General features: G+C 53.3%; 11 protein-coding genes across 11 annotated transcripts; 4 read left to right on the plus strand and 7 right to left on the minus strand.

The window, feature by feature from the left end:
• Positions 1-1713: 1713 nt before the first annotated feature.
• Positions 1714-2586, minus strand: J4E93_000001 (uncharacterized protein; the record flags this gene model as incomplete). Its single annotated transcript, XM_049337966.1, has 1 exon — positions 1714-2586. One exon carries the CDS (start codon positions 2584-2586, stop codon positions 1714-1716), a length of 873 nt encoding a protein of 290 aa, XP_049203851.1.
• Positions 2587-2948: 362 nt separating this feature from the next.
• On the minus strand, positions 2949-3491 carry J4E93_000002 (uncharacterized protein; the record flags this gene model as incomplete). Its single annotated transcript, XM_049337967.1, has 1 exon — positions 2949-3491. One exon carries the CDS (start codon positions 3489-3491, stop codon positions 2949-2951), a length of 543 nt encoding a protein of 180 aa, XP_049203852.1.
• A 362-nt stretch (positions 3492-3853) lies between these two features.
• On the minus strand, positions 3854-5123 carry J4E93_000003 (uncharacterized protein; the record flags this gene model as incomplete). The annotated part of the gene is made up of 2 exons (XM_049337968.1): positions 3854-4078; positions 4131-5123. 2 exons carry the CDS (start codon positions 5121-5123, stop codon positions 3854-3856), a joined length of 1218 nt encoding a protein of 405 aa, XP_049203853.1.
• A 2284-nt stretch (positions 5124-7407) lies between these two features.
• Positions 7408-8316, plus strand: J4E93_000004 (uncharacterized protein; the record flags this gene model as incomplete). Its single annotated transcript, XM_049337969.1, has 1 exon — positions 7408-8316. The coding sequence occupies one exon, from the start codon at positions 7408-7410 to the stop codon at positions 8314-8316; it is 909 nt and encodes a 302-aa protein (XP_049203854.1).
• Positions 8317-8650: 334 nt separating this feature from the next.
• Positions 8651-9814, plus strand: J4E93_000005 (uncharacterized protein; the record flags this gene model as incomplete). The annotated part of the gene is made up of 1 exon (XM_049337970.1): positions 8651-9814. One exon carries the CDS (start codon positions 8651-8653, stop codon positions 9812-9814), a length of 1164 nt encoding a protein of 387 aa, XP_049203855.1.
• Positions 9815-10355: 541 nt separating this feature from the next.
• On the plus strand, positions 10356-11639 carry J4E93_000006 (uncharacterized protein; the record flags this gene model as incomplete). Its single annotated transcript, XM_049337971.1, has 1 exon — positions 10356-11639. One exon carries the CDS (start codon positions 10356-10358, stop codon positions 11637-11639), a length of 1284 nt encoding a protein of 427 aa, XP_049203856.1.
• Positions 11640-11836: 197 nt separating this feature from the next.
• On the minus strand, positions 11837-12437 carry J4E93_000007 (uncharacterized protein; the record flags this gene model as incomplete). Its single annotated transcript, XM_049337972.1, has 2 exons — positions 11837-12141; positions 12188-12437. 2 exons carry the CDS (start codon positions 12435-12437, stop codon positions 11837-11839), a joined length of 555 nt encoding a protein of 184 aa, XP_049203857.1.
• A 448-nt stretch (positions 12438-12885) lies between these two features.
• J4E93_000008 (uncharacterized protein) lies at positions 12886-15267 on the plus strand (the record flags this gene model as incomplete). The annotated part of the gene is made up of 4 exons (XM_049337973.1): positions 12886-12924; positions 13086-13270; positions 13318-14187; positions 14238-15267. The coding sequence occupies 4 exons, from the start codon at positions 12886-12888 to the stop codon at positions 15265-15267; spliced, it is 2124 nt and encodes a 707-aa protein (XP_049203858.1).
• A 323-nt stretch (positions 15268-15590) lies between these two features.
• On the minus strand, positions 15591-16539 carry J4E93_000009 (uncharacterized protein; the record flags this gene model as incomplete). The annotated part of the gene is made up of 2 exons (XM_049337974.1): positions 15591-15787; positions 15846-16539. The coding sequence occupies 2 exons, from the start codon at positions 16537-16539 to the stop codon at positions 15591-15593; spliced, it is 891 nt and encodes a 296-aa protein (XP_049203859.1).
• Positions 16540-17680: 1141 nt separating this feature from the next.
• J4E93_000010 (uncharacterized protein) lies at positions 17681-22797 on the minus strand (the record flags this gene model as incomplete). The annotated part of the gene is made up of 7 exons (XM_049337975.1): positions 17681-18103; positions 18152-21340; positions 21615-21695; positions 21746-21821; positions 21868-22229; positions 22291-22695; positions 22738-22797. 7 exons carry the CDS (start codon positions 22795-22797, stop codon positions 17681-17683), a joined length of 4596 nt encoding a protein of 1531 aa, XP_049203860.1.
• A 637-nt stretch (positions 22798-23434) lies between these two features.
• J4E93_000011 (uncharacterized protein) lies at positions 23435-24907 on the minus strand (the record flags this gene model as incomplete). Its single annotated transcript, XM_049337976.1, has 1 exon — positions 23435-24907. One exon carries the CDS (start codon positions 24905-24907, stop codon positions 23435-23437), a length of 1473 nt encoding a protein of 490 aa, XP_049203861.1.
• Positions 24908-25395: the final 488 nt, after the last annotated feature.

The raw sequence follows: 25395 nt of genomic DNA on the forward strand, positions 1-25395 counted from the left end.
CCCCCCCCCCCCCCCCCCCCCCCCCCCCCCCCCCCCCCCCGCGCCGAGACCGTTGAGAGACACGATTGACTCTGTGCTGACCCGGAGGTAGGTGAACGTTGCGGTATCGTGGCGGAGACAAGGTGACGGGTGTGCGAGCCTGGCGGCTCACAATGCTTCGTGGGAAGCCCGGCTGCGCGGTGGATGTAGCGAGCGGCAATCGATTGTTTGCCGAATTTTCCCAGTCCGATGCACTGTGCCCAAAGTTTCCAGCGCCCGGTATGCGTTCTAACTTCAGACAGGTATGCTAATCGTCGTGTAGGAGGCCGCGAGTGAGGCGGGGTAGGAGCCGCAGGATGCTCGCCGGCGGAGGATCAAGGAGCCGCGCCATCGTCGCCTGACAACGCACGTCGACAGCGCAAGGCCATCCGAGGGAAGCTCGACAAGCTCGAGGGTCTTCTCAGTATCTTGTTGGTCTCTCTCGCGATGGTGAACGAGGCGGTCCATGGCGTGGATTCGGCGGCTTCGGTCAAGCTCTCGGTCAAGCTCTCGGTCGGGTCCTATGCTACGGCGGCACGTTAGGAGCGAGCGGAGCTGCTCTGCCGTAAGAGGAGGAATGTGTCATCGCCAGAAGCCAGTCCGAGACTATAACCTCGATGTGGTGGGGTGATTGGGTTGGGGTAGTATGTGGGCTTGAGGAAGGGGCCGAGAATTGAAGCCACCAACTTCATTCGGTCCGTGCGCTGGAGGTGCCTTCCCCGAGCAGCCCAGCAACACCGCCACCGCCCTCACAGAGCTGCATGATGCACCCCCCAAAGCTGCGTCTTATCCATACGACCCTCCTCAGCTGTATTGGATCCGCGTCATCAGCGAAGAGAGTCATCAGCGCAGAGACGGCCTGCTTGCCAGATGCAGATTGGGAAACCTCCACAGGGCAAAAGAAAGCCCGGCGCCGACGACATCCCTAGCAGCGGTGACGGGACTTCACGAGCGCCTACGACAGGCATGCATACTCAACAGGATCTCGCCAAACACGTCTGACATCTCCCAATACAGCGTGTCGCCTTCTCCGTCTATGCGCATCGCCGTAGCACAGAGGCTAGGAGCTGCTGCTACAGCTGACGGCAATCTTGGATCTCGCGACCGGAGCGGAACGAATCATAACAATAGCCTCTGAGCCTCCGGATCTTTGTGGTACTCGAAGTTCCTCGACAAGGCGACATCGGCGGCATCTTGCAAGCGGATCGAGTACTCGCGGCGAAGAACGGAGGTGCCCGTGAACGACGATCGTCGAGGCAACGATGGCTTCTCACCGAAACCTCGCATTACCCGTCCAGTCACAATATATTCATATCGATTACTCAACGCTTATGCTCGCAACTCCGCCCGCTCATAGCGCCGCTGATGTATGTGCGAGTAATCTGAGAAACAGCATACCGGGGTAGAGACAGGCCTCACAGAATAGCTGTGAAGTCAGGCGGATGCAAATACATGACACAAAGTCTGGACGGCGACGACGCTGATCACAGACTTGGACTCGATACTGGAAAGCTTCAAGAGCTCTTATCCGCTACGTACGCATGAGATCCGATACCTGCGGAATCGTTCGCGATTATAAAGATGCCAGCTTGATCATTCTACTACATACTTGGACTTGGCTGACATGAAGGGTGTCTGTGGTATCAACACTAAAGTTTCTCAGAGTTAGCCGGAGCCAGTCGATTCTTTCCTTGTCTACTTTGGAGTCGCATCGAATCGCTGCACTTCCATTGTGTATTCAGGTGTCTTTACCAGTCTCTCCACGTCTTGCTCAGTAGTCCCTGCGGTGTCGAGTACCTTACTCAGTTTCTGAAGTGCCACATCATCTCTCAAGCGCTGCTTCAAACCTTTGGTTTCCTCGCGACAGAACTCCCACAGCCCTTGTAATAGCTCTTCGCCCCGTGAATACTGCAGGCAATTACATCTCTTGTACACCTCGTCTGCAGTCGTCACATCGTGGGCCTGAAAGGTGGATAACTTCCAACCCTCCGGAACGGCTTCTTGGTACATTGTCATGCTCGAGACACATTGGAAGACATTCTGTGCTTCCTTGGGCTTGTTGTAGGACAGAATCCCGCTGAAGTCGACTAGTTTTACAGAAGGCCATGCATCGTTGCCGTTGTTGCTAAGCATGACATTACCACCCGCACCAAGATCGGTGTGGGTTAGCTTGTTCGCTCGTAGATGCTCTTGGACGCGGATAAGCTCTGAAAGAACGTGGAGTATAACAGTAGGTGGCATTCCGTCCTGAAAGTCATCCCTCTTTAGTAGTTCTTCGATACTGCAACCTGGTATGTATGCCATACAGTGCCATTCAGGATGTTCGATGGGCTGGTAGTCATACACTGCGGCTATAAGATGGTCTTCTTTGCTCTCCATACCTTTCAGCTGTATGAGCAGTTCTTTAGAGACGGAGGTAGTCTTGTCGTCCATCAAAATCTTCAGGGCTATACACGAGTCCAGATGTTGTTCACCAGATTTGGGAACTGCAAGAACTGCAACGCCGTCCATACCTCCACCCAAAAACTTGAGGGTTTTGTATTTGATATCGGCACTGTAAGGAATCATGGTTTGGTAGGAAGATGAAGCAGGCATTCTGTAACGTAGATACTGACGCTCGAAAAGAGGGAGTACGGATTACATATATGTTAGTGGGAAGCAAACGGACATTCCGCACTGGTCATCTGGGACTTCAGCAAACACATTGTAGGCCTCACAATCACACAAATGGGCAGCGGTAACGACCATGCAGCACATCAGCCCACATGATTGATCAGCTTCCTAACGTCGGTGGCAGGCTTGAGGTATACCGCGCTCGGGTTTCATACTTCCATTGCTATTCATACATGCCAATGTCTTCTGCAGCCGCCACTAATCTACAGACTTCCGTCAACAATGAAGTCTATGTCACCGTCCTCCACCGCCTCCCCCTACTCCTCATCCCCAACCACTGCATCCCAAAGCGTCTCTCTGATGTCCGCCGACCTCCCCTTGTCGTATAGCTCCTTCGCCGAGCAATCCGCCAGATTCCTCCACCTCCTCTTGAGGTCTTTCCACGACAGTTGTCCCTGTGGGTCGTAACCCGCAACGAACGAGTACAATCTGTCTCCATCCCCCAAACTCCTTCCCTTGCTATCCTTGAGCTTCTCTCCTTTCTTGGTGGTGCGGAACTCGTCTGGGATGCGTGATTCGCAGTTTGTGAGATATTGAAGCAGATTCATGATCTGCTTGACAACGGCTTGCTCGTCCCACACAGCGACATCTTTGAGATGCTCAATGCGTACTTGTGGCAACTCCTGCTCCATTTTAGGTGACAGGAGGGTGTTGTAGGCGTTGAGATCTGCGTGGCAGATGTTCTTTGGTTCGAGGTCCATGTTGTGTGTGTTGATGAGGTCCGCGAAGATCTTGCAGACGAGAAAGGGTGGAAGGCCGTCGGGAAAGAGAGCGTCCTTGAGGCATTGGAGGCATGTCATTATATGAGCTTGATGTGGGTATCGGTTTCGAGAATGGAGATGATTTGGGTAATGGTATCGAGGAAAGAGATGATGTTGACTCGATAATAAGGTACGGAAAGGTCAAAAGTCTGTTTGCAAGAAACGCGATGGCCTGTGAGTGTGTGCATGTGCCGGCTAGTCTTTGATAGGCGAGCTTTACGCGGTGACTGCGCGGCTCATTTAAACTCACGGAAAGTTTCATCAGTGAACGTGGAAAATTTGACGAATCAGGGACTAAGGATACATATAAGAGACGAACATGAAAGAAGTAAGGGCATGCATTTACTATACTATATCGACTATAGAAGTCGCTATTGACGGAGTTGAACACTCAAGTATACTCAAGCCTTCTTGTCCTTTGACGAGATCACGCCAGTCAGCTGGATAGCGTCGTCCACCAAGTTGTTGAGCTGATCAAATTCGCCTGCGAGCCACCTATCTAGCAAAACCTGGTCTTCACTAACAAATGTAGGGCGCTCTGCCGGCAGAACCTTGGTGCATTCTTTGAGATCATTGATGTTGTTGACGCCAAGAAGAGACAAACGTGTGTAGGCTTTAGCGTAGTCCTGCATCAATGTGTTAGCTAGGTCCTTTTCTCGGGTATTTGGCGAGTCATACCGCATTCCATTGAGGCTGAGCAGTACCTCGAACGCTAAACTGCGCCCAAGAAGCGCTCGTCCTCGAGTCCTTGCTCAAGTTGATGTCGCTTTGAAACTTGATGATACGAACAGGTGTATTAGGGTTTGTCGTCTGTGGGTAGAAGGCCATGTCCCAGACACCGGGAGTAGAGTCTTGTGGGTCGCCGTCGCGGCTAGTGTCGACAAAGTGTTGCTGCGATGTAGTGTGCGCCCCGACCAACGCGACTAGATCGTGTGCATCGATAGTCTTGTCTTGGAAAAGCTTGATGAGCTTATCCGCAGAGTCCTTTTCTCCAGGGAGAAGACCAGTAGGCCCAGCTTTGCTATTGTCCTTACGCCCAATGAATGTTCTGACCCTGGGTCCAAGTGGACATACAACAGTGGCGACGTTGGCACCGAACTGGATGATGTCCGCCATGCTCATTCCGTACTGGTTGTATTTGGTGTACCACTTCTTCGTTTGGTCGGCAATCGCAGATAAGCCGTTGTTATCTGTACGCGACATCTCGTCGCTGAGGAGAATACTGCCGTCTGCACCGCCATAACTGCTGCTCTTAGACCATACGCCTGCGTCATGGAAGCCCAGACGAACAGCTTGACGAGCAAACTTGCTGCAGCGACCGGAAGTACCGTTGAACTTGGCCGTCATCTCGTACGCGAGCCACTTCCAATGACAGCACATGTCGGCTTTGCAGGCGGCACTGCCGATGTTGCCAGCAGGGATGGAGTTATCAATGGTAGCAGACTCCGCAGACTTCTGGTCGAGAATGATCGCTTTGATGTCTTTGCCGATGGCAGTGAGCTTGGAGTCTGCGAGTGTCTTCAGGTCGCCGATGAGCTCTTTCGATGCTTGTCGCTTTTCACGGGCAGCGAGATGGCGCATCTCTGCCATGGTATCGCCCATCCCTGGGTGAGCTTCCGTGAGGGGCATGCATGCCAATAGAGCATAGCTGAAGTAAGAGAAGGCTTTCATCTTGCTTGATGATGATGATGATGCACAACTATGGAGTGACAAAGCGGACGACTTGATATGAGTGAAACGATCGTGCGTGGATTCAGACTCTTATAGACTTCCTTTGGGTAACCCTAAGGAGTACATCTCGCTTTAGTGATACTTTAGATTGAGACATAATTGCCACTGACCATCCAGAACGCCGGTATTAGGGTGCAGATGGATAAGGCCGCTGTTTACCCTGCATATACTGTCATACCATATGGCATTCACCTCGCTGCTCAAGAGCTTATGACCCCGTCTTCATCGTATCATATCCGGGTGTAAAGTCGAAAGACCATCTGAAAGGCCGAGAATCCGGAAAGGAAGGAGCTGACAGCCAAGAGGTAAGATCGGAGGCTAGATGATTGGTTAAGACCGAGCAAGGTGGTGAGAAAGACGTGCCTGGATACCGGGTACGCGAACACGGGAGGCGAAGATTGGTTTGGAATGCTGCCGTAATACGTGAAGTATATTGCACGTGCAGCTGAACGCAGAGCTGGAATCATCTCGTGTAGTAGTTAGGCTACGCAGGGGCTGAGACTGATACTTATTCTCGCGGATCCTTCTGTGAAGAACGTACCAGTTACACAGTATCAAAGGTCATCAGCTTCGGTATACTGTTGTGTGGTGTAGATCACAGTACGCTCTTGCTTCTGAATAGCTATCATACTTCTGTCAATAGCAATGAATACGCGAGATATTAGACGGCGGCCGAAAGGACCGGTAAGTCCAGACGCAGGCAATATACCGAGCTCGTATAGGGAACAGTTGGATGGTCTTCGGGTGATACGACTATTCTTAGAAGCTGCCAGTGTGTCGGTCCCAGGTTGCAGGCGGTAGATCCTGCGACCGCAATATCAACCCGTCGATGGTGGAACCGAGCTACGTTAGTGCTTCAGCCTCACAATCAAAGTAGATCTGGGCATATACTCCCAGGACCACTGGCGATCGTATTCGACGCGCCGCGGACGGCACTGCAGAGCGAGACGAAAAGAGGCGTCGAGCGAGAACGGATTTTAGAGCGACCAGGTAGTGATGCGTGTGGCAGACAACTGCAGTGAACCGGTAAGCTGCAGGCCAGGGCGCCGCCGCCAGGCGAGTAACATTTAGCCGGATAACACACAGTACTCCACGGCTTCTTCTTCGTACCGAGCCATGGTTCGATGCCAATACAAGAGGCTACCTTTGCATGTGCGTCTTGTTTAGCATACCAAACACGTGGTTTGCTGTGCCTTCTGCCAGAGATGTAATGTCGATCGTTCATCATGCGTGATGAAAGCCGAGATCATGAACTTCTTCCTACGCATATATCGCATGCGGTTGTACAGGATGACAAGCCGAGGGTATAGGATGCTGATAAGCCGGTACTTGTGACGGTACTGGACTACTCCAAGCAATGGATAACACTCGACGTGATCGGTCGCGAGGTTCGATGGAGTCGGCGTGTGCTGGCGCATACGTTGAGGAACGACGCAGTAAAAAGGTCACATTGTCCAAATGGAGGACCTCAGCTTGTGTGTTCCTCCATTTTGCAGCTGCGGTCGTCGCGGTGTGGACTGCTCACGGCACGAAGGAAAGCCCGTCATCCGCCAGTGGACCTCGGAGGTTGAGGCTGAGAAGGCAGATCCGCGCGCTGTGGGCTGCCGAAGAAGTCCGGGTGAACACAAATGATGCGCACACATCAGCAGGACGACTGTAACGCATTGAGGGTTGTAGAGGCCGCCGTCGTCGCCGTCGCGAAAGCTGGCGCTGCTGGGTCAGAAGGGGATGAAGGAGATGACGTGGGGCCGGGCCGAGATCGCGCCATCCGGACTCGGCCTAGACGGGATCTAATTCCATCCCTACTAGAAGGCCATCTCTCTTCACAGCCACCAACTTCCAACACCATAACGCCGCACAGTCGCGCTGCGCCCAATAGCAAATCTCCGCAAAGATCGAAAGGGTTGAAAGGATGGGCACAGTCGCAACTTTGCTCGTCTTTGATACCGATGGTGTTGGAAAGTAACACAGGCGCCGCTATGCTGCGGACCGCGATCGGTTCTCATGGCGCAGCCGCGCTCAGCCCTTACAACAAGACGAGCTCTTTCTCTCGTATCTCAGGCTCTCCGTCGCTTCATTAATGCGTGTTGTTGATCTTGTTAGCTTGTCTCTAGTCCACACAACCCCCTCAGTCTCCTTACCAGCGCTTGAGTCGTCAAGTGCATCCCAACGCTCGTTCGCACCTTTTCTAATTCTAGTTTGCTATACAACCGCCCCCGCGAAGATGCTACCGAGCAAACTGCGACGCCTGTCTAGCCTGTTCTCGAACCCGAAGACCTCCTTCCAGGTCCTATCAGATCTCAACCTAGACTACGAATCACAATACCTCGCGTTCCACGTACCCGTCGCGGCGCCCTTCTTGATACTTGCTGGAAACATTGGCAGGCTTATAGACTACGAGCTGTATCTGTGGTTTCTGATTCGACGGTGTGGTCTTCATGAGAAGGTATTTCTGGTTCTCGGTCCGCTGGAGTTCCACGGCATTAGCTGGATGGACGGCTTACAGTTGGCGCACAAGATGGAGAGAGAGCCTTCTCTGAAGGGGAAATTGGAAATACTATACGAGACGGGAAGCGACGTGCCGGGCACGAACATTACGCTGCTTGGCTGCACGCTGTGGAGTAACATACCGGATTCGGACGCACCTGCTGTGCTGCGAAAGATGCCCGAATTCAACAGGGATACCGGTATAGAGATGTGGGACGTCGTCAAGCACAACTCGGAGCATAAAAGGGACTTGAGGTGGCTCTTGGATGCAGTCAACAGCCCCAATGCATCACCGAGTGGCGCGTTAGCACTGACATGTTCCGGAACATCAAAAGATGAGCGACAGATCGTCGTTGTCACGTCCTTCGCGCCAGATCTACCTGGTTGTTTGGACTCCTGGCACGTAGATGCGCCTTGGGCATCTGCATACGGGACCAATCTGCTACATGGCCCTCATTTTCGCAGTGTGAAGATGTGGATCTCGGGTATGACAGGCCGAACATGTGAGTTCAAGCGAGGCGACATAACGGTCGTGAGCAACCAGCGGGGCCGAGAGGGCGAGCATGCAACTGGTCTTCTGAAAGAAGGCATGTCCGATAAGCAGAAGACCGGCCTATTCGATGTTATGCGGGTGGTCAAGATTTAAAGATCCTTCAAGCTATCTAGCCGACGGCAGGATTCACATGAATATTAACCAAGCCGCTAACAACAACTCGTTGTGCACCCAAGCCTGAATGCGAGGTACGACGCGAAAATGCGAGCCCCGCATATGTATGCTGACCAATCCGACACCGCGCCCTTCGACATGCACCGGCATGTGGTCACACTTTTGCATCGTCATGATTGCGGCGTAGCACATGCAACGTAGCAAGTAAGGAGATCCATCCTGATAGTAATTTAGAGATATCCTATAACTAGCAGGATCATCGCCAGAGTGACCTGCAGCAGTTGAAGAATCGTTTCCAATTTCAAGACCTACGATGTCTTCTTCCACCGAGACCGTAACTCTAACGGCATCATGTCTCTGTGGCGCTCACAACTACAGTACTACCTTTCCTGCATCCGCTCTTCCCCTACCAGGGCATGTGTGCCACTGCACGACCTGTCGGCACCTGTGCGGCTCGCTCCACACCTCGCTTACATCATGGCCTGAGCCTCGCGCCAACGTCGACACTTCGGGCCTCAAGACGTTCAGCTCCTGGGAGCGCTTTGACCTCTTGTTCTGCCCTACTTGTTCGAGCCCGGTCTTCTGCGCCTTCAAAGATCCGGCCAGGAATTTGGGAGTGGTCACTGGTGCGCTCGGTAACGTTGATATCGGAGGTCGCCAGTTGATCAAGTTTGGTGGGCAGGGTTTCGTGGCCGACACGGAGGATGGAGGTGCAAGTCCTTGGCTCTGTGCTCTCAATGGCGAATGGGAGGATCTGAAGCGTTATGAAAGTGTGGTAGCCGGTCGTGGCCCTGGAGCGAAGGAGTTGCCTGCAGACTGGCCACAATCCTCCACTCTCCCGGAACTCAAAGCGAAAGAGGAAAGAAGTGTACCGATACGCTGCAAGTGTGGCGGGGTAGATCTGGTCCTCCAGCGTGGCGATTACAAGCACATGGCCGAAGATGAACTGCCCTCCAACGTCGAACCTGTCAGCAGGAAGCTCAAAGCCGGCTTCTGTGGATGCGACAGCTGCAGATTGCAAAGTGGGAATGACGTCTTTAACTGGACGTACGCAGAGACGAAGTCCATATCATTTGGAAAGGATAGCACCAAAGACTTCCCCGTCGACATGTACGCCCTCAACGAACTCATTGACGCAAAGAACCCCGCTGTGGGTACGTTGAAGTACTACAACTCTTCGCCCGATGTCTATCGCCACTTCTGCGGTATCTGTTCCGCAGTGGTCTTCTACACTACTGGCAAACGGCCGCAGATCTTCGACATCGCTATCGGTCTACTGGAGTCCACGGATGGAGCTCGAGTTGAGAACATGCTGTATTGGCCTTTTGGAATGACGTTCAGTTTCCAGGAAGACGGTGATGGTGGGTGGCGAGAGAATGTGTACGAGAACTTGCGAAGTAAGGCGGAGAAGTGGCGCATTGCGAGGGGATATCCGAAGAACTGGAACAGCGGTGCTGAGTATCAAGACATCAAATGATATCGAGTATCATAGCTTCCGAATTCAAGGTCAAAGACAGTCAAGCTTCGTTCCAAACTGAGCTCATCGTATTCACCAGAAAAATCTCTTTCACTACATATGCCATGCGCACCTATCCATGCGCGTCGAAAAACGCTGACTGTAATTTCTACTGTCATCGTTCGTCCAGCGAAAGAGTCGGTCACACACTTGCCTGGCAGTACACAGCGAGCGGCACATTAACGTGAGATTTTGGATGCAGACATTTGCAGACGACATGCCCTTTCTGGCTGCCGATAGCGCACGCATTATCCCACTGAGATTCATCATGATACGCTATTTCCCAACTGATGTGACGTCCTTAGCGCGTGGAGCGCCTTCACACGCGTAGTGCCAGTGATGACTTCCCTCCGGGCTGTCGTATGCTGGAATGGTACACTGTCATCCGCACAGTCACCGTGATTTCCCATTTGGGCAGTCCTCTCACTCAACTCCGCAACCAGCTCTGCAACCGACTTTGCAACCATCTCTTCTACCACATCGCTACCAACCTTTCACGAATATGGAATCCTCCGCTCCGTCGTTCGATCAGGCGTCTGCTGTAAAACGTCTCCCCGGCGCTGTCCCCAGGCCCCCATCTGAATCCTTCCGCGTGGTCAAGACCCTCTCAGCGCCGAGATCTTCCGCAGGAGTGTATCTCTGCCTACCACGCGCGCTCCCCCTTCCATTCGAGCCGTCAAATAAGATTGATCCAGATATTGATGATGACACGATCGAAAACCACGACGCTTGGAAGACCTTGTCTGGATTTGCGCGCCTCCAACAGCAACTGCCGTTGCTGACATACAAGAATCTGGCCGACGTCTTGTACAAGAGTATGCAGGAAAACCGCACATCTTCGCTATCGGAACAACATTTGAGAATGCTGCCTCAGCTGGTGGTAGTCAAGACAAGGAAAGACACGGACGTACTTCGCAACGAGGCAACACATTTCGAGGAGCACCGTAAGAGGGACAAAGCTTCGCTATTCATCGGCTCATATGTTCTACGCGCTGAGTACACCGACTCGTCACCCACCGCGTACAATTGTCTCCGCCCCATTTTCGGTCCCACGTTGGCGCAGTTTGGCGAAGCGAACATCTTGAATGATCAGGGCGGCATTCCCAGCTGGTTCGTTGCGCATATCATTCTGGGCCTGATCGATGCTGTATGGTTCCTACACGAGGAGGGTTTGGTACACGGGAAGGTTGAGGCATCGAACATCATGCTCAATCTCTACCCTACGGTGCATCACCATCGGTACCGCGGCTATCCAGACATTCTGCTCATAGATTTCTCAGCCACCGGTCCAAGTAATGAAGACGCCGTGAAAAGGGATGAAAGTGATATGCTCAAGGTGATAGAGCAAGTCATTACCAAGTGGTCAGATGTCGCGCCTTTCCTGGACACAGAGGATGTCGGGGACCCACTCATCGTTCTATTAGCAGCGGTCGAGATGACGCTCAGTGGACATTACGATGGGTATCATGAGATCTCTGATCTCCGTGACGGAGCTGAGGACATTCGACACGAAGGTCCACATGTCCTACCAAGGACTCTGATGAAGTTGCTGCATGCGGACCTGGCGACGGCTGCTGAACTCGACCGCGCCGTACAAGAGCCGCCTGTGACTGAGGCAGCAGTCGACAAAGAAGCGTTGGAGGAGATTTCGGAAGACGATTCTGTGACCGTGGGTGGTAGCGACTATGGGGGTGTAAATCCTGAATCCACGGGCGACAAGACGAGAATTATTGAAGACGGAGATGTGAAGTTTGGCGAGGACGAGGAATGGGCGCGTAGCGGCTGAGGCAACCTGAACACTGCTTTCTTATGGAGACCGAGCATGAGAAAGAATAGAAGAAACAACACGAGACGGATATCAGGCAAAGGATCAGGGATGACGAGAATGGAACTGAGGAAATCAAGATGATGACCTTGTAAGAAGCCTTGGCGGCTATTCCGTCACAGTAATCATAGAATACGTATTTCAAACCAGGATTGCGTTTACAACCACTCCCTCGGTACTGCCCTTTCAGACCATATCCTCTCACTTTCCCATGCCAGCCAATCTGATTTTGTTGTCGGTAAGAGTCCCATGCCATTAACCTTCCATATACCCAACGCCAACATCAGCATGTTGCATGCAATGTAGACAAGCTTGACACCGAGTAGTCGCCCAGATGTGCCGGGAGTCTCAAAAGGAGCGAAGGTGCGTTGGAGACCTAGTACAGCGAGAACGGGAGTTTTGAAGAGCGTGAAGACCATGAAGACGGAGAAGATTTGCAGCGTGTTGCCTGTCATGTACATGCCTGGTGGTGTTAGCGTCTGCCCACAGTCTCCTGTCAAATGACATACCAAAAGCGTTCATGGGCAACTGCTTTGCAGGCGCGATGGCGACCTCCCAGGCCTTCTTCATCTTGAGTGTATCCATCTCTTCCGGGGTCGGGGGCTGCCTCTGCGTCTTTGATGCCTGAGAACGCTCCTTCTTGGTGAGAGATGCCGTGTAGCCCGGTGGGTCTGAGAGCGAGGCGTTCTTCGGCTTGGATGCGGGCGTCGAGTTGAGGTCGAGCACCCACTGCGGGGGCGGTGGAGGCGATTTCGACATGATGGTACGTCTTTATGATGGCGAAGTATCGGCGATCAAAGTCTGAGATGTCGTTGCGGTGGCCAGGGTCCAGGGTCTCACGATGTTGTAACTTCGCTCGTGGTGTTGCGGAGCGGGCCTCTGGAGAGCTCCACATATGGCGGCCTTGGCGGATGCACGTCCCCTCCTCCGTGTTGACCGCTGGCAGGCTTCCTAAAAGTTACGGTTCCTAAACATCACAAATCATTCCTGTCGTTACGCCTCTCCAACACTCTTCCACGCTCCTCCGATATGCGCGACACGATACGAAGCCGATAGACCAGCGAATCAGCCATCGAACCCCGCACGCTTCCTCGAGACGGCAAGGGAGGGGCGCTAAGTCGCGAGGGAGGTTATCTTGATTGTGCTACGGCAGGCACATGCATTGGGAGGACAGCCCAGCTGGCATACGCGACATCATTAGCCCAACATGAGCCAGGGCGGCCAAGATGCGAAGCTCTTTGCGAGGGTACGTTTGTCTCGTCATTCGTGCCACCCACGTCTCCGGCTTGTGCAATTAGATGTTCTCCTATTCAGCCTGTCTGTCTGCTATGAGCATCTACTGCCATGATGATGTTTCTACCCTACACTTTTGACAACGCGCGCTTACAAAACCTCCGCACTTCCCAGGGCAAAGTTGCGGAACTCCGTGTCGAACTCAACAATGGCAACAAGAAGGACAAGAACTTCTCCCAGAAGAAGACGGCCCTCAAGAAGATTGTCGCCAACATGACCATGAGCAATAACGACATGGTCGCGCTATTCATGGACATTGTGGGCTGCATGCACATACCGAGTTTGGAGATCAAGAAGATGTGGGTAGTGAGGATCACCTGAAGAAGGGCTATGCTGACGCGGGCAGGTGTTTCCTGTATCTCGTCAACTATGCCAGGATAAAACCTGACATTGCGCTCAAAGCGCTACCCATCATCCAGGAAGATATGCACGACAACAACCCCTTAGTTCGAGCGCTCGCCCTACGGACCATGTCTTACGTTCACGTCCGAGAATTCGTCGAAGCGACCGTGCCACACCTGAAGAACCTCCTCAAAGACTCCGATCCATACGTTCGAAAGACGGCAGCTTTCTGCGTGGCGAAGCTCTACGATCACGACCGACACTTAGTGGAACAATCAGATCTGATTGACAGGCTGAATGGCATGCTAAGAGACGAGAATCCCACAGTAGTGTCAAGTGCACTGGCAGGACTTATGGACATCTGGGAGCGAAGTGAGAACATCAAGCTCACAATCGACTATGCGAGCGCATCCAAGATTGTTCAGATCCTTCCAGACTGCTCAGAGTGGGGTCAGACGTACATCCTAGAGGCTATGATGAACTACGTCCCCCAGGACACGAGCGAAGCTGCTCTGCTCGCGGAGCGCATATCCCCACGCCTTTCCCACTCGAATTCTGCCGTCGTTCTTACCTGCATTCGCGTCATCCTCTACCTAATGAACTATATCAGCGATCAGAAAGTCGTCACTTCGCTGTGCAACAAGCTCTCACCGCCGCTCGTCACACTCCTATCCAAAGGACCCGAGATTCAATACTTAGCACTTCGCAATGCCCTCCTGATCCTGCAGCGCAGACCGGAAGTATTGCGGAACGATATCCGCGTCTTCTTCTGCAAATACAATGACCCTATATATGTCAAGGTCACGAAACTTGAGCTCATCTTCATGCTGGCGACGGAGAGAAACATCAAGGAAGTGCTGACGGAGCTTTCTGAGTAAGTACTCTAAGGCCACTCTGAATATGGGTAACTGACATCTACGACAGATACGCTACCGAGATCGACGTCGACTTTGTGCGCAAGTCCGTACGCGCCATTGGCAAACTTGCCATTAAAATTGCGCCAGCTGCACAACTGTGCATCAGCACCCTCCTCTCGCTCGTCAGCACGAAAGTCTCATACATCGTACAAGAAGCGACCGTCGTCATCCGCAATATCTTCCGAAAATACCCCAACCAATACGAATCGATCATCTCAACACTATGTGAGAACCTCGACTCACTAGACGAACCAGAAGCGAAGGCCGCTATGATCTGGGTCATCGGGCAATACGCAGACCGAATAGAAGACTCGGATGTCTTGTTAGAAGACTTTTTGGATACCTTCCAAGAAGAGACCCATGAGGTGCAATTGGCGCTACTGACTGCCACCGTCAAGTTGTTCATCCAAAGACCTACTCGTGGTTCTAATCTAGTACCCAAGGTACTGAAGTGGGCAACTGAGGAAACAGACAATCCAGATCTCCGCGATCGAGGATACATGTACTGGCGTCTACTTTCTTCCGCACCCGAAGAAGCGAAGAAGGTCGTCATGGGCGAGAAGCCTCCCATCACCGCCGAAGAATCCGAGAAGCTCGACCCCGGTACCCTGGAGGAGATGTGTCTCAACGTCGGCACATTGGCTACGGTGTACTTGAAGCCCGTCAACCAAGTCTTCCGCAGCGCTCGCCCACGTAAACTGCAAGACTCGCCAGCACTCCAAAAGCACGAATTACCGACTGTCAAAGCAGCACAGCAGGCCCGAGACCGCTCTGCAGCCGAACGTTCGCGACTCGACACCACTACTAACGGTAATGGATCACTTTCGCCGACAAATGGCAATGGCATGGCGAACGCTGTCAGTGATGCAGATATGTACTTTGCTAGTGTGGGAAGGCAAAGCACGTTCGGTGGAAGTCCTATTGCGGATCAAGTTGGCGGCGGTGCTGGAGGTGGATGGGTGGTTAATCAGAACGAACCACAGCACATGGTGTTGAGTCCTGGAGCGAACGACGGGAATCAGGACCTTTTACTTTAAAGGGGGCAGTTAGTATTAGTAGACGTTTGTAGATAGTGTAATGATCATGGGGAGATGTACATCACACAAGGCTTCAAGTGGGTGAGACCTTTTTGCTACTTCAATGGTAGCAGACGCTTCCAACTATATGAGCCATAGGTATCCTAGGCCCTTATTGCTTATACGTCTCGACGGGTAAACCAATATGGTGTGTGTCGAGTATACACATCTTCAAACTTGAACCTGAAAATCATATCCTAATAGTCACCCAATCAGATCATCATCTCCTTATCTGCAAGCAATACAGCATGCACATAGATCTGTGATGCCCATTTGAATACCGCCTAGTCATCAGCCAACAGGGGTGCCCTCTCCTGGTCCTCGCTGACGATCTGACCGCGGGGAAAGGGATCGCGTCCGAGCAAGCCAGGCATGCCAACAGCAAGCGAGAGGACGAAGAGCAGACCGCCGATTGAGAAAGCGAAGATCCACTGGAGTTGGAGGAGATGTGGGCGAGTCAGGAACTGGCCGACACCAGTTGCTAGAAGCCAAGTTAGCCAAGTCGCCTTCGCATCAAAGAGAGAAGAGGTCAAACTTACAGAAAGCCAGTACACTCAAGGCGAATCCCATGGTGTAATCCTTGTACGCAACCAAGAAGAACATGCCATACCCAAGCCACCCCCAAATAAACACATTCGCCACGATCCTCGCGGCAAAGTGATTCGAATGAACCGCAATAGCACCAACCCAGTACAACGCAACAAAGTTCCACGCAAGCGGTCCACTCACGGTACCCACATGGATCGTCCTCGGGGCAGCAGAGTGGCGGAAATAAGCCAAGCTGAGATTACCAAAGTTGAGCACGAGCAAGAACAGCGCCAGCCAGAAGTGCGAGCGCGTGAAGAGGTGAACAAAGCCAAAGAGAAGAAGGTTGTTGGCGATGAAGTGCGAACCGAGGTTTGCAGCTGCAGTCACGTACGTCTCGTCGCTCATGTAGAGGGCGTATGCGTAGCCGCCCTGTAGGATGAAGATGATGAGCACGTAGATGGAAGTGAAGATGCTGGACTGCGCGAACGGGGTTTGCGGGTTGTTGTGCCAGAGCTTGTGCGAGTGCGGGCCTGACGGTGCGGCGAAGGTGGTGTAGATGGCGGAGATGACGAGCAGGAGCCATGAGATCGTGGTCGTGATCTTGTAGAGGAGGATGGACTGGTCGGAGTGCGAGGTGCGTTTTGCGAAGGGGTTGAGCGTGCTGCTGCCGCCGTTGGAGTCGTTGGCGGGGGCGGCGTCGGCCATGGTTGTGAGGTTTGTTTGGGGTGTGGATGGGGGAACTTTTGGTGTAGATGTCGGTGGTGTTGTCGGTGGGAGGGGGGCAAAAGGTAGAAGAAGGAGAAGAGAACAAGGTAGCACAAGCTGAACAAACGAAGAGTAGAGCGGAAGGTTCGATGGTCAATCGGGTACTTGCACCTTAGCCCACGCCTTCGCCCTAATCAAGTACCGGGACCCAGCAAACAAACCACGTCCAAGCGTCCTGTCAAAAGGGTGCACAGGCAGGAGCGATGCAGAAGCGTATCAACCCTTTTCGTCGGATCAGCCACCATAAGTACAGTACTCACTCGCCCCCATCTTCCAGCTGCCCCCATCCCCGTGTTCGTTTCATCCTCCTACACACTCTCCTCCCAGGCAACCAACTAACTAACGCAATCAAGGCCGCGACCCAGAAGTACGTCACGCCCCAGTAAGCTAAGACCCTTGGACGTGCATGATGCGCATGTCGCGCTTTGGCTGCCCCGCACCGAAACCTTGTCCCATGATACGGACTGCACGCTAATCATTGGTTCCCGCGCCTGTCCACACCGATGTTGACATGCTACACCATGTACTTGGGCTGCGGCTTGCGGGGGCTGCAGTTGCACCGGCGCTGAGTACGGGATTCGGACGGGCGCTTAGGCAGGGTTTCTTACCCTGGGGGTTGTGGCAATTATGGGAGGGGTGTATTGGTACTTTGGGTGGTGTTGGAACTTCACTCCCGCGGGGTCGGTTCAGCTCTGATACATTAAGAGTGGTTTAGACGATGCAGGAAGCCATTGAACACAATTGAAAGCTATTCGTAGTACAAGAAATTTCGTATTACATCTTTCGCATACTCGCCTCCGGGGGTATCTATCTTCTACATGCGCATATTCTAGGTAGAGCTACAATCGACGATCTGCCCCACTGAAATTCTACAAAGACTCCAAATAGTTACGGCTCACGCGCCGATTCGCTAAAGTGAAATCAACTCCACCAATAAACACCAAGCTGGGAAACGTCAGGTATAGTCTGTCTTGCGTAAGCCGGCAATAACCACTGATTAACGCAACCGCATCGCGGTACGCGTGATCGAAGAATGAGAGCAAAACAAAATCGAGTGGAGGGGCTGTAGTGCTGAGATAGTTTAACGAGCTGGCGTGTCGGGTATGTCCCAGAGGTCCTGTCCATTGTCCTCTTTCTTCAATGCGGCACCGGCACCCTCTGGCCGAAAGTGCGCGTTTGTGGCTCCGTTCGAATTTGATGCAAACGGTATCGCGCCGTTTGATGTGAAGACAGGCAGATCAGCCCTCTTGCTCGGCGGTGACATGAGTGGAACTCCAGGCATGCTTGTATCCTCAGCATGTGTATTGGCAACCCACTGTAAAGTTGCCGACGCCTGAGGATCTGATGCGTCGTGCGGAGTTAGAAACTCCGAGTTTCCGCCAAAGTTCTGCGCAGTGTAGTTGACAAATTCGGAAAGATTCGATGGCGGTGGAGGTGGAGGCGTATCGGCGCGGGAAGGTGGTGAAACATCCTTGAGCGGCTCTGTTACAGTGACAAAAGATGGCTACGAAGTCAGCATATGTCTCACATGCATTTAGTAGTCGAAACTTACCATGGGGAGTTGTTCACGGATTTGCTCGGGTGTTATAGCCATATCATGCAACTCAGTGGGTGGTTGCACGATTCCGCCAGAGATTCGACGATCAATCGGAGGTTGTTCCATGGAGGCTTGCATTTCCTGCTGTGGCAAGACAGTAGACGAGTCCATCTGTACCGGCTGAGGCTGCTCGAGCGGCGCAGCAGCAGCTACCTGCATCTGCGGAGCCTCTGGAACTGGGGATGCAGGTTTGGATGTCTTTGCTGGACGACCTGGACCCCTTTTTGCGGTCGTCGCGGGTTTGGTCGCAGGCTTTGTTGGAGGAGCGCGAGCAGCCGGTGGCTTTCGGGTAGTAGTTCTTTTCGGTGCTTCGGCAGCTTTCAACTTCTCAGCCTTCTCCCTTTCCCGTGCATCATATTCCTCTTTTGAGGGCATCTTCAATGTGACCCGCTTTAAGCCTGAAGTGAGTGCATCCATGCCATCATTCTCCTTGTCTTTAGGGGCACTGGGCTTGACGGATTGGGTTGAAGGCATTTTCGTAACAGCTGGGCGTGGAGGCGCACGAGCTGCTGCAGCTGCCGTCGTTGTTGAGCCCCGTGCCTTCTTCATCGCAACTCCGTTGGCTGGAGCTGCAGAAGGCGCAACACTTCTCCGGCTTGCTGCTACACTTGGCGCACGACTAACACCCCTGTTATCGCCGATGGAAGAGACGCTCGAAGCGATACTCATGCGACGAGAAGCAGAGCGTGCTGGAGCTGGAGCTTCGGAGCTGGCTGGTGCAAAGTCGGCTATGGTCTGCCGCCTACTCGCCCGTGATTCTACACGAGATGTCTTTTCGTCGTCCGAGCCAGGCTCAGCGTAAGAGGGAGCGGCTTTGCGACCACGCAGTTGTCGCCCTGATGTATCTGTGCGGGCTGGGGCCGCAGCAGATGCAGCAGGCTTCTCCTTTTTGGCTTTGACCTCGGCCAAATCCTCTGGTCGATGGCTACGAGTTTGGCGATCCGATGGTACCAGCAAGGTACGCAGAGCATGGGCGGCAGTAGCCCAGTCAACCTCCGGTGGTGGTGGAGTGGGCGCTCTCAATGGATTTGAGGCGTACTTGGCGGAAAGGCTACGATTGATCTTGGTCGGATCCACGACTTTGGCTACGTAGGACTGAGTGGGCGAAGAAAAATGGGCCAGACGGTCAGTGCGTGTCGTCTTCGAGACATGTACAGGCGGAGGCGGAACGAGGCCATCCAATTCGGACAAACGGTCCGTATGCCACCATTGAGGATCGTAGCTGACGGGCGTGAGCTCTGCTTCGACAGACTGCATGGGTACATCTTCGTCCTGTATGCTGATTCCACTAAGTCTGTTGCGCATAGAGTGAGAGAGGCCGGTTGATTGTTCTGAGGCCTTCAAGACTTGGCCATCCACAAGGCCGCTCAAATGACTGAATACACCACTAGTGAGCGCTCGATCGCTGTACCCGCCCTCCAAGACTGAGATGACACGCCCTTCCACAGATGTGCCCTCTTCTTCAGCTAACCGAACCACGTCCCGAGTGAAACGAGCGTAGAATTCAGTAGGCACGTTGACGCTATGGCGTTGCATTCCAGCAGTCTCCCATTCACTCGCATCGAAACCAGCGGATAGGAAGATGGCTGCTTTAGGGGCAGGTTGGTTTGGAGTGGACCGTAGGCGGTTGGTGTGGTGTTTGAGATATTGACGCGTCTTCTCAAGTAATACCAAGTACCTTTCCTCGTAGATTTCCCAGAACTGCTCAGGCGTCTTCCATGATTGTAGATGAACGTTCCAGATAGACTGGCCGTGGGCGTTGTCGATACACAAGCTAGCCGCCTGTACTTTGTCATCGTCGCCATCCTCACACGGGTATGAGTTGATGTCGTGTAAGCTGAAGTAACCGATTGAGGTCTTCTTCCAGTTAGGAGTGTTCTTGGGCATGTTCTGGACCTTCTTGTTACGCGCCCATGTTATGGCCTGCGAGCCGTCTCCGTGATGCAGGTCAAAGTCAATGATGGCTGCGTGAGTGAGTCCGTACGTCATCATAGCGTGTTCAATGCCAACATGAACGTTATTCAGCCAGCAGAAACCCGAGGGAAAGTCATCAGAGCAGTGGTGACCAGGCGGACGGATGCAGACGAAGGCTCGAGAAGGACCACCGCCTAGACTTGTTCCCTGAAAGACAGCGTCCACAGCGTCCAAGACACCTCCCAGAGCACCCTGGAAAGCGTTGAGCGATTCGGGACACAGGTATAGGTCACCGGCATGTAGTTGCTGCTTGGGCGCTTGTCCAGGAACTGCAGGAGCATCTCTGGCCAGCTCCTTCCCAGTTGATGCAAGCTTCCGTTCCGCATTTTCGCACAGTGTCTTGAGTTCACCCATCCACTTTGTTCCGTGCACGTTTGTAACAACCTGCGAAGTGATATCGACGGCGCGCGAAGTCTTGCGAATCTTAAAAGGTACGCGTTCGGGTGGGTTGTGGTGTGGATGTGGCGGGTTCTCTCCCTCGGCATGGCGCTCGCCGAGCCGTACGTAAGCCGCCGATATTCCCAAGACACTCGCCAGTATTCTCTCGGGTCGCTCCATGATCAAGCTGAGGTGGCTCTTGGATGTCTTGGGCCGTGAGAAGCGATGGCCGTAGCATTGGTCGTGCACAATGACGACAGTTCCTGCATTGACTGCGCCTGCCATGCCCTCATGTCGGGCCAGCTCCTTCTTGAAGTACTCCTCGGCGACATCACATGCGCGCAGTGGTGGCTTCTCTTCTACGTGTGTGGGGCCCAGCGGGCTCTTGGGCATGGGTGCCTGCATATTGGGATTGAACGACGACCGACGGGAAGCGGAACTTCGGGGAGTGCCCGGTCTGGGAGGGTCGCCGCGGAGAGAAGAGGTCGAGGTTTTCCTGCCCAGGGCGGGCGTAGAGGAGCGGAAACTGGCTACACTGGGGCTGCGCTGGATAGCATTGGCTTTGAAGTTGGGCGTCGAGGGCGTCCGGCGTAGCTCAGCAGAACTTCTGGGCGAGTTCAAGGCGGGGGACTGCGGTAGCGGGGTGTTGGAGGCCGAGTGCAGGGACAGGCGTTTGAGCGGGTGTGAAAGGAGGTTCGCGTCGCTGTTTGTTTGTCGCGCCCCGCGTGGAGTGCCAGGCCTCGCGGCGGCGGGGCTTGACCGCGGATGGTTCGACATCTTGGCGCTCTCTGCCTGCGGTGCAGGACGTCGCCCGTCGTGTGTGCGGGCGTACGATGTCCCGTATCGTGTGTCTTGGGGTGAAAGAAGAAAGGCGCGCTATGACGGAGCCATAACGCGTGCAGGCCACCTGCGTCCAAACAGGGTCCCGCCCCTAAGCGAGCCCCTAGGGCAGCAACGGTCAGTAGGGCTGTCTCTTCACATGTGCTATCCGTACGTGAGATCTAGCCATTAGACGCGAACCTCATCGATTAATTGTCTAGCATCTATCATGTTCTAGCATACATACTTCGCCGTGCATCAACCCGAGCTTTGCTGCAAGATCCAAGCCACACCCTCCTTCAGATCCGCCAATGCCTTCTTCGAAACGCTGTGCATGGGAAAGAAGTCGGGTGCGCCATGTGGCAATCCAGTGTAAACCTTCGTTTTGGCCGGTGTGCCGGCGTCTTGGAGGAGACTCTCGTAGACGAACGCCTCATCACGAAGTGGATCAGTCCTGAGTTCGTCAGCTTTGTTCAGCATGTACGACATATCGCACTCACCCCATGACCTGCAGATACGTAGCGGGTTGGCCTTTATGGGTCTTCCAGATCAACGGACTCATCAACTGTGATAAAGGGTCTGGTTTGTAGTTGTCATAGAACCATTCAATGGCTTGTCGGCTCAGCACCAGGCCGTCCTTGTGGTCCTCCCAGCTGGACATGTATGGTTTGTACTCTTCTGGCATGGCTTCGTGATGACACAACGGAGCAGACAGAAGGACGACGCCAGTCACCTTGGGGGACAAGTTGTCGTCAACAACCTGATGAGCTGCTACAGCTGCCAGATTACCTCCAGCCGACGTTCCTCCCACGATGAAGCCTTTAGAAGGGTTGGCGCCCAACGACGCTGCATTCTCGGCGCACTGAAAATTCGCAAGTCAGTCTCGCAGAGTTAGTTAAAGGAATAATTCTGCAAAGACTCACCCATTTTACCGCATCGATAGCATCATGCGCGGCAGTAGGGAAGACGTGTTCAGGTCCATACCTGTACCCAACGCTTACCACCGTGAAGCCCAACTCTTTTACCAACACTTCCGCCATGCCCTCGCCATACTCTGGCATCCCAAAACTCCATCCTCCGCCGTGGAAGTACACATACAATGGCCCTCCTTCTTTGCCCTCTGGACGGTACACGAGCGAACGCAGGGGTGCGCCATCGCGCGTCGGAATCTGAATCTCGGATCGGTGGTACCCAGTCCAGTCTGGCAGGTTTACGATACCCGCTGCGACCAGCTGAGCGACTTGCTCATTGAAAGACTGGCGCAGCTCGACCGCTGTTGAGTAGTCTTCGAAGGACTTACTCGGTGGTAGACTGGGTAGCAGCTTACTCTGTTAGCGAAGTGCGTGTGTGAACTTGCTGATGGCTCGCACAGCTTCCAATTCGGCGTCCATCTTGCTGTAATCCTTCCATCTTGACGAGTCGATCGGCATCTTCGATTGGGTTCGGAGACAATTTGCACTTCAAGGTAAGGTAGATAGGATTAGAGGCTTGTTTGGAGAATTTGAAAAGGAGCTGTTGACGAGCGCGGGGTTTGTACAATACACAGCTTACGCCTTGCATTAGGTAGGCACGCCTAATGCGAGAGCCAAGCAGGCAGCCTCGTACACTATTTTGACAACCGCATCTACTCAGTCCAATCAACGCGAGTAGGTAAGCCTAGCCGTCATGCCATGAGTATACATACGCCAAGGGCTACTCCCCGTTGGTCCCAAATATGCGTTGCTTCGGCCGTAAGCTGCGGGGCGTCCCTTCCTTTGCCTTCCCTCGTACGAGCTGACTTTCTGACATTACCTGGGCCCGCTCCCGCATGTATACCAGCCCCTCTCTACTCAGACCCGGTCATGTTCTGGTCAAATCCTTGATGCACCTCGTGCAAGGGAAAGCCGAACAGATGCGCTGCAGTCTACACTGATGCTGAACCGCAAGCTGACCAAACCCTTAAGGCATCGCAGACTTCCAGGAGGTTGACGTCCAATTGCTTCCTCATATGGAGTAGATACATAGTCGCTGAGTAACCACAGCCGTGCCATTGCGTCATCGGATGTATAGTTGCCCACGGCAAAGCGTCTAGGAGCTCTTCGCGGGAGGTTGCCGACCGATTTGTGGACTCGTTGAACGCTTTCGCTTTAACGGTGCATCATCCTTGTGGTTGTCGGTGTCTTGATCTTGTTCAACACCAGCTGCGGGATGAACTGCTGGGATATCATTCGCTTCGTCGGTATCGCTCTCAGGCTCGGTATCGCCGCCAGTATGCTCGTCCGTAGCGATTCCAGTTTCTGCCATGGAGAATGAGAGTCCAGTATGTGCCTGGCCGGTCTCTTCCGCTGGCATTCGGGGAGAATCTGAGACAGTGCCTTTGGCATCTTCACGAATTTTTGGAGATCCATCTTCTGATTGCTGGTTTGCCGCTGCAATTTGGCTCTCTTCTTGGAAAGTATTCACTACTCCAGCATACTCTCTGGCTAAGACTTTGCGTAGCTGCGGAAACTTCCCGCGTAGCTTCATGCACTCGTCCGTTGTCGCAATCCGGGTCGAGGCAATATGTCGAAGTGTACAGTCAGTAGTGAGCTTCCCAGGGTGTATCTCCTCCTCATTCGCTATCTTCTGACGAAGCTCTACCAGCCGATCGTACAACGCTCTCGAATCAGTATCAAGTTCCGTCGCCACCTCATTATCTTCCTCCATCGAAAAGAACCAACTAGCTTGTCGACTTGAGCCATGCGGGTGGATGGACTGCAAGTAAATTGGCTTGGGCTCAGGAAAAGTACCCGAAGTGTATTCTTTGTAAGCCCTAGTCTCTTCTACCCGTGCTGGTAGGGGCGGACAAGGCTGCATGTTCAGTCGTAGCGCATTCAGCCGATGGTAGATCATGAGTCCTGCATATGCGTCTGCAACGGCGTACTGTATAAGCTCTTGGTTTGGTTCAAGCGGCGCCAGCCAGTCCTTGTGCATGTGCTCAGTTTTCTTCAGCGTGTATCCCGGGAAGTACTTTTCGACCAGGCCTCTGAGACCACCTGGAAAATATGAAGAATCAAAGCTTGGCCTGCCTGGATTGACCAGCACCTGAATATAGCTCAACTCCATGGCGCCCTTGGGTTCTAGCTGGAAGTACTTGTTGAGTCGCCAGAAATCTCCCATGATAGATTGGCCAGTCTTTAGTATGGTGGGGGTTTCGATGAGCGTGCGCAACGACGGCGCAATGAGCTGATCGGCTGCATCTCCGTCATGACGTCCGATGTGAAACAAGGCTATCTTGCTCTCGCTCGCAACCTGAATGAGCGCAACTCTTCCCTTGAGGACTTCTGTTTCTGGCCAAACCCACTCCATGTCAAATCCCACAACAGCCTCATCGAGGAAGTCGCGCGCCAATTGTTCGGATTTGGTCAAGTTGTCGCTGTAAAGGACCTCAGGGGGTAGATCTTGCGGACCCTGGAAACAATCGTGGCTGAACAGCACCCGCGAGCCATTGGGCTTTGGCTTCAGTCGGAAGGAGCGAGGCCATGGGCGGTCCACAGCGCCGGTTATTGCCGCTGCCGCCATCACTTAGTCGACTTTGATGACGAAAACTAAGAAAAAGCATAGGTAGTGAGACGGTAAATTTCCAAAGGCGATAAGAAAGCGAAGGCGAGCAGTGGGGCAGCCGTTGCTAGTTCAAGCTTAGTGTTGACCCACGCCTCACTCCGCTTTCCTGGTCCGGCCTCCGGAGCCGCTCCCCTCATCAGCGAGCAAGAAACGAGAACCTCTTTGCCCTCGTCTTCGACACGGAATGATAACCCACGAATCTCTCGTAAGCAAAGATGCTGTTACAGCTATTGAAGTATATGCAATCACTTATTGCATGAAGTTCACCGATCGGATCCTTTTGCACTTTCATCGACGGCTACGTTTTTCCGCTGCGTCAAGGCGCCATTAGATCTAATTGCAGCTCAAAAACATGTCTACTACGCGAATATAGTAGATGCAGCAAGTGTTTAAGGTTCTAGGGGATTTTATAGGCGATCTGAGTAGCAGTTCGCAATCGTGGCGTG

The sequence above is a fragment of the Alternaria ventricosa genome (genome assembly GCF_023758065.1).
Source record: "Alternaria ventricosa strain BMP 2768 chromosome Unknown scaffold_1, whole genome shotgun sequence".
Classification (NCBI taxonomy): Eukaryota; Fungi; Ascomycota; class Dothideomycetes; order Pleosporales; family Pleosporaceae; genus Alternaria; species Alternaria ventricosa.